General features: G+C 46.7%; 1 protein-coding gene across 1 annotated transcript in view; it reads right to left on the reverse strand.

The window, feature by feature from the left end:
• Positions 1-4,050, reverse strand: part of LOC149871764 (retinol dehydrogenase 12-like) — an 11,551-nt gene extending 7,501 nt beyond the window's left edge. Inside the window, exons 1-4 of the mRNA XM_090033194.1 lie at positions 3,895-4,050; positions 2,135-2,253; positions 1,165-1,320; positions 105-209 (exon numbers count right to left, since the gene is read on the reverse strand). Coding sequence (XP_089889320.1) covers positions 105-209; positions 1,165-1,320; positions 2,135-2,253; positions 3,895-3,971 — 457 coding nt within the window. The 5' untranslated portion in view covers positions 3,972-4,050. The remainder of the gene's footprint in view (positions 1-104; positions 210-1,164; positions 1,321-2,134; positions 2,254-3,894) is intronic.
• Positions 4,051-6,720: the final 2,670 nt, after the last annotated feature.

The following is a 6,720-nucleotide window of genomic DNA, read 5'->3' on the forward strand; positions in this document are numbered from 1 at the left end:
GGGATAGACTCCTGGAGACAGACTCCCACACTGAGTTTTGTCATAGAATTTAATAAAACCTCCTACCCAACCTTTGCCTGCCCTGGTGTTATTCAGTCTCTTACCAAGGTAATTGACTCCTAGATGCATCTCAAAGCCATCCACTGTCTTGGCATAAGGGTGCAACATTACTCCTGCATTGTTAATGAGAATATGGAGCTCTTTCTCCTCTGAAAGGAACATTGGAGAGGATGGGACATTAAGCAAAGAATCAGACAACCACCCACATCTAAATGGAACAAATCAGCCACAGAACTGGGGCAGACTAAGCTGCTGCCATCTCACCTCTCCAAAAAAAGAAAGACCTCTCTCATCCCAACCTATTCCTACACCCTCTACAGATCTCCCAGCATGGAAACAAATGGTATCTTTCCAGGCAGGGGCATGAAGGCAGGGAATTCAGTGTCTGCCAAAGCCCAATAGCACAGCATGCCATCTCTCTGACTTGATTTTATTTATTCTGTGAGTTTCGTAGACTCATTTATAAACTCATTTGAGTTTCCAGCATCTCTAAAGTTAAATATCAATAGACAACCTTTACCACTTACCAAAAATTAGGATCAGCATAACAGAATTCCAAAAGGCAGTGCATCAGAAACTAGAGAAATCACATCAATTCACAGAACACTTCTACAAAATAAAAATATTGTACGTACTATTACCGCTAAAGTAACTAGTACAAGTTATTCTGGTTTTTTCTTATTTATATTTTAAGATTCTTTTTAAACTTTGTACACAGTCAGTTTTATGGCTTCCTCCATTTACGCTGCATTTCAACAAAACAGCAGATAAGATAATTAAGGGGGAAAAAAAGATAGATCACAACCACAAATATTGGAAGTGAATTTAAAGACAATACTTTTGGCTCGTTTTCCTTTAAATTAGCTGGGTTTCAAGCTGAATCTCTTCCATCTATTTCTTCTCTCATGAAACCTACAAAAGGCTGATAGATGAGCCCAGCCAGATTATGTGCTCATGGGTGGTCTCCCTTTTTCAAATAAGGTCTTTTTAAACAAGCATCCTGTTCAATCCCATTCCTGTTTTTGTTCGACAGAGCAGAGAGCTACTGTTGACCAAACATACTCACCTACAAGCAAAGGCAACAGCACCCAAGGAGGGCCTTACCTGCTAGAAAGTTCTCAGCAAACTGTCGAATAGACTTAGTATCCGCCAAATCCAGTTTCTTCATAATTACTTGCTGGTTTCCTGTCTCAGCTCGGATCTCACAGGCGGCCACTTCCCCCTTTGCTGTGTCTCTGCAAGCCAGAATCACTCTGGCACCTGTACAAGGAAAAGGAAGAAGAAACATGAGCCAAGAGCTGGGGGGCAGCATGGGGAGCAAGTGCAAAGGCAAGCCAACTGGCTCCCCTAAGGTACACCATGAGCGAGATCAGGAAATGCCTCAAGGGGATAGCTGTCAGGGAGAGAGCCTTTACCCTGGAAGTTCTTGGCTCCAATCCAGCTCAGCTAGGGAGCAACAAGCAGTTACTGCCATCTCAAGACTGCTCTCGGGCTGTCACACAAGTCAGAAGAGTGTCCATCCAACTCCTCCCAAGTTGTAGCAAGATCTATAGCAGTGGAGCTAAGTGGGTTCCCAGGCTCCCCTAGTTGGAAACTCATGAGACGAGGGATTTCCAAGACTCTTCAGGAAAGTTCCAGTGCAGAGGTTTTCTGTTTCTTATAAACTGCGTAACTGCTCCTGCATTATATGCTCTGAGTCTGGAGTCCCAACAACATTGGCTTCAGCACTAAAAGCATTAGGGCCCACAAACAGTAGAATTATGATCCATTAAAAGGGACCTGCTTCCAACAGTTACAAGTTTAAGTGTTAGGTAGGATCTGTCATCAGGCTCCAACCCTGGGCTGCATGGAGTTCTAGTTTAGTTACTAAAACTTCGTCAAGCCATCTTTCAGTTCTGCTTCACGAAGTGAGAGGAAAACCCTGCGTAACCCAGCCTCCTGACCCCAAGATAGCTGTAGAGCAGGTGGGTGTCAAGATTATCCCTTCCCCACCCTGGTCCAGGAAGGCAATGTTGACAGATAATGTAAAGTACAGGGGACAGGTATGGGACACATAGTGGGATAGATGACTTGCCTCTTTTTGCGAGATCTCTAGCTGTCTCTTTCCCAATGCCTGTGTTGGCCCCTGTGATCAAAACGACCTTCCCATTCAGCTTAGCCTTTGACTTACAAATGGCTCCTGCAAAGTAATTCCTAGAATAGAGAGAAGGAGTCATGGAGGATTCATCCTGCCCCTGTGTCCTCCTCACTGGGTTTGCATCAATGACTGTTGTTAGAATAACTGGAGAGACAATACAACTTTTACATGAACCCATTCCAAGCTCCCCGTTTCATAGATCCCTCATTCATAGGCCTCATTAGGATTTGAAGCCAGCTGCTTCTCTCTTGAGGCTAAGGTCTATCTAGCATACTTCTTACGCCATCACTATACATGGTCAAGGCATCTTTGATCTCAGTGCACATAATCCCTGCCACCCCACAGACAGTGGTCCAACCACTGCACATTTAGCAGGCATTTTCTGTGATAAACATTTGGTGTACTAAATGTCTCACTGAGCTGCCTAATCAGCCTGGAGTGGTGAGAGTTACCCTATTGGCTGGTAGGATCAGGATTCTCTCAGTTTATCTAATACGCTTCCTCTCATCTAGACTCTCCGAGCCAAAAGCAATGCGATTGAAAAAGCAGGAGATAAAACAAAAAACAAAAAACAATCCATTCCTGACGCATGGTTTTAGGACTAAAATACAGGGCCAGAGGAACCCCTGGTGTAAGCTGACTATGGTAATGGTAGTACGGTTCAACTGAGGAGGAAATCTGACCCTTTTCCTGTGTATTCAATAATCATCATTCTGTTTCATAGACACTTAACATTTCTGAAAGTAAGCTGCTTCCTTACACAACAAAAATTTAAGAGTGGCTGAAAAGGCAGTGCCAGGAAAGGCTTCCCCTCCACTCCCATCTCTGGCTTTTTAAAATTTCATTGCATTGGTTCAGAGCGTCAAGATGCAAGGAGGTAGTTCACAAGGCACGTCAAACTTTAGGCACAGCATTAGCATAAGGGAGGATTAAGTTACTGCCAGCAATTCAGGGGCTTGATGTCCTTCATTGAAACCCAGTATTCGGTACTGAGAATCATAGAAATTAAGGCTAGAAATAAGTGGTAGGTCTCAACCCAGTTCAAGTTCCAGGCTGAAGGAAAGATGATTCCCTACCATACACTTTATGCAGAATTCCAAAATCGTCTGTTATTTTCCTAGTGAAGTCAAACAAGAGATTAGTTGCACCTATATGAATTTACTAGAGCCTTTTGGAAACAAAAAGACTTTGCTTTTCATTAATCATCTTCCCTGAGCTTTTAAGGTCATAATATAGTAATGGTACTAGGCTACAGCACCTTATGGTTTTTTAAAGTGCTGTACAGCTATTAATACATGCCGCTTACTAATACTGTTGTAAGTAATTAGTTCCATCTTTACAGATGAGGAGCCCAAAACACATATAGAGCTTGATCAAGATTACTAAGCAGGTCAGTACCACATTTAGGCTTACAACCAAGTATATCCTGACTCCCAGTTAACTGCTTTAATCGTCAGGCTGTTACTGTCATCTCAAGACACAGAGGGATTAAACTTTAGACTCATGACTAACGTACTAAGACAGGTGCTTTGCACCCAGGAACTTCTGCCCATATCACTTTCATCACATACTCCTCCACTAAGTCCCTATGACAAATACACTGATCTTCCTTCTCTTCCAACTATTCACAGAGATATAGAAGTGCTAACAGACCATTAAAAATGTTACAAGCTAACCCACCAATCTTCAACACAGACCTGATGTAGGGCACTAAAATGAACAGAGAAGGACCAAAGATGATTCCCAGAAGGGTTCCCAAGATGACGAGCATCATTGTTGCTGTTCCTGCTGCAGGCTGTCATCCAGCAGAAGCGATCAGAGCTGCTGGGAGGGAGAATTAAGTATAGGCAGGGCCAGAGCATTCTGGGAGCAGAAGTCTGAACCGCCCACTACGTGCGCAGAAGGGAATAGTACTGTATGCTGGGAGTTGTAGTCCAGCAACATAAACAGTGTAATGTCTACTGTATCACTGAAAGAAAAAGAAGAGTGATAGAGGCAGTGTGAGGACCACCTATTCCACTCTTCCCCTGCTAAATAAACAAACCCTGTGGCTCCTGTGGCCCCTAGGACGCTGAGGGCCAGAGAAGCAGCAGCCATGGTGCTCCTGCATCTGGGAGCCTGGCCCGCGTCTGGAGCGCGGCTCCAACTGGCCAGGCTCTAGTTTTGGGCAGTGCATGCTACCACCACATGCGCCACCTGCTTTTTCTCCCCACAGGTTTTTTTGACCCTGGGATCTCCCATGGTCAAAACCCTGCCCCACGCTGCAAGGTAGCAGCACAGGGAATGCCTGAATGCACAGTGTGCGGCACCACAGACGGCTCTGCTCGGGTTGCCACCAAGGAGGAGTATACCTGCTTGGCCCGAGCTTGCAGGGAAACTCTGAGGAGAGCCAAAGCATAAATGGAGCTTAGGCTGGCAGCAAAAGTTAAGGATAACAAAAAGTCATTCTTTAAGTACATAGAAAGCAAAAAGAAGGTGCAGGATAACTTAGGGCCCCTTCAGGATGAACTAGAGCAACTGGTAACAGATAGGATGGCCAAAACAGAGCTTCTAAATTATTTCTTTGCATCTGTGTTCCTGGACATGAATACAAAATTGCTGGGAGGAGCAGTCAGCCAGGTCTGACCACTCACGTAGGTTCCTTGCTGAGATACAAGACCTCCACCTAACCCAGGAGGTGCACAGCCCCACCAGGGGTAATGCCCTGCTGGACCTGGTCCTGGCCACAGCCGACGACCTGGCGAGGGGACTCCAGGTTCTCGACCACCTGGGCGGCAGCAAGCATCGCCTACTGGAATTCACCTTCCAGCGCAGGGTGTCAAGGGCCTGCAGCAAGGCAGTAGCCCTTGTTTTCAGGAGGGCCAACTTCAACAAGCTGAAGAAATTGGTAGAAGAGACATTGCAGTCCTGGAGAGTAGGGGAACTAGGTGTCCAAGACAAGTGGTTGTTCCTTAAGGAGACGATCCTCTGAGCCCAAGGGGTGACAGTCCCAATGCAAGTCAAAGGGGGCAAGAGTGCTCAAAAGCCCCCTTGGCTCACCAAAGGCACTCAAAAACGTCTGAAAGCCAAAAAGGAGGTGTACATCCAGTGGAAGGGAGGGGCTATCACCAAAGAGGATTATACCTCCATAGCACAAATCTGTAGGGAGTCTGTTAGGAAGGCTAAGGCAGAGACGGAACTAGGGCTAGCCACAAGGATCAAGGACAACAAAAAGTCCTTCTTTAAATATATAGGGAGTAAAAAGAAGACACCAGGCAACGTGGGGCCCCTGCAGGATACGCTTGGCAATCTGGTGGTTGCACTAGATGAAAAAGCAGACCTTTTTAACAAATGATTTGCCTCCATTTTTCTAAGCAGGGACCGGGACTTCTCCCCCACCGGGATTCAGGACAGATCAGGCCTAGGATTAAGAAGGACTGAGTTAGGGAACTTCTGTGGGGGCTGGACATGTTTAAGTAAGCAGGTCCAGACACTTCACCATAGGGTGCTGAGGAAATTGGCAAGTGTCATTGCGGGGACCCTGGCATGGCTTTATGAGCACTCAAGGTGCTCTGGTATAGTGCCAGAGGACTGGGAAAAGGCCAATGTGGTCCCCATTTTCAAAAAGTGAGGAAGGAGGACTCAGGAAACTATAGTCCCATTAGTCTTACCTCGGTCCTGGAGAAAATTATCCAGGAGCACATCTGTGAGGGACCAGCAGGGGAAATTATGCTTAGGCGCAACCAACATGGGTTCATTAGAGGCAGGTCCTGACAGACCAACCTGGTGGCCTTCTATGACCAGGTCACAAAATCCTTGGATGCAGGTGTTGCAGTGGACGTAGTCTTTCTGGACTTTAGGAAGGTCTTTGACACTGTCTCTAACCCCATTCTCATAAAAAATTAGGAGACTGTGGTGTTGACACCTACACAGTCAGATGGGTCACAAATTGGCTGGAGGGCTGCACCCAGAGAGTGGTGATGAATGGGTCATTTGCGACCTGGAGGGATGTGGGCAGTGGGGTTCCCCAGGGCTCACCAATGTGAGGACACAGTCAGTAAGGCTAACTGCACTTTGTTATGCATCCACAGATGCATCATGAGCAGGTCCAAGGAAGTGATTCTCCCCCTCTATGTGACATTGGTCAGGCTGCAGTTGGAGTACTGCATCCAGTTCTGGGCACCCCACTTCAGGAGGGATGTGGACAGTATCGAGGGGGTCCAAAGGAGGGCCACTCACATGATATGGGGGCAGCAGGGCAGGCCTGATGAGGAGAGGCTACGGGACCCAAAACTGTTCAAAATCCACAGGAGAAGTCTGAGAGGGGATCTGGTGGCCGTCTAAAATCTTACCAAGGGGAACCAGCAGGCAATGGGAGCGACCCTGTTCCCCCGAGGACTACCAGTAGTAACAAGGAATAACGGCCATAAGCTGACTGAGAGTAGGTTCAGGCTAGACATCAGGAGGCGCTACTTCACGGTCAGGGAGGCTAGGTTCTGGAACCAACTTCCAAGGGAAGTGGTGCTCACTCCTACCCTGGGGGT

The sequence above is a fragment of the Crocodylus siamensis genome, chromosome 2 (genome assembly GCF_052110815.1).
Source record: "Crocodylus siamensis isolate JL-2025a chromosome 2, ASM5211081v1, whole genome shotgun sequence".
Classification (NCBI taxonomy): domain Eukaryota; kingdom Metazoa; phylum Chordata; order Crocodylia; family Crocodylidae; genus Crocodylus; species Crocodylus siamensis.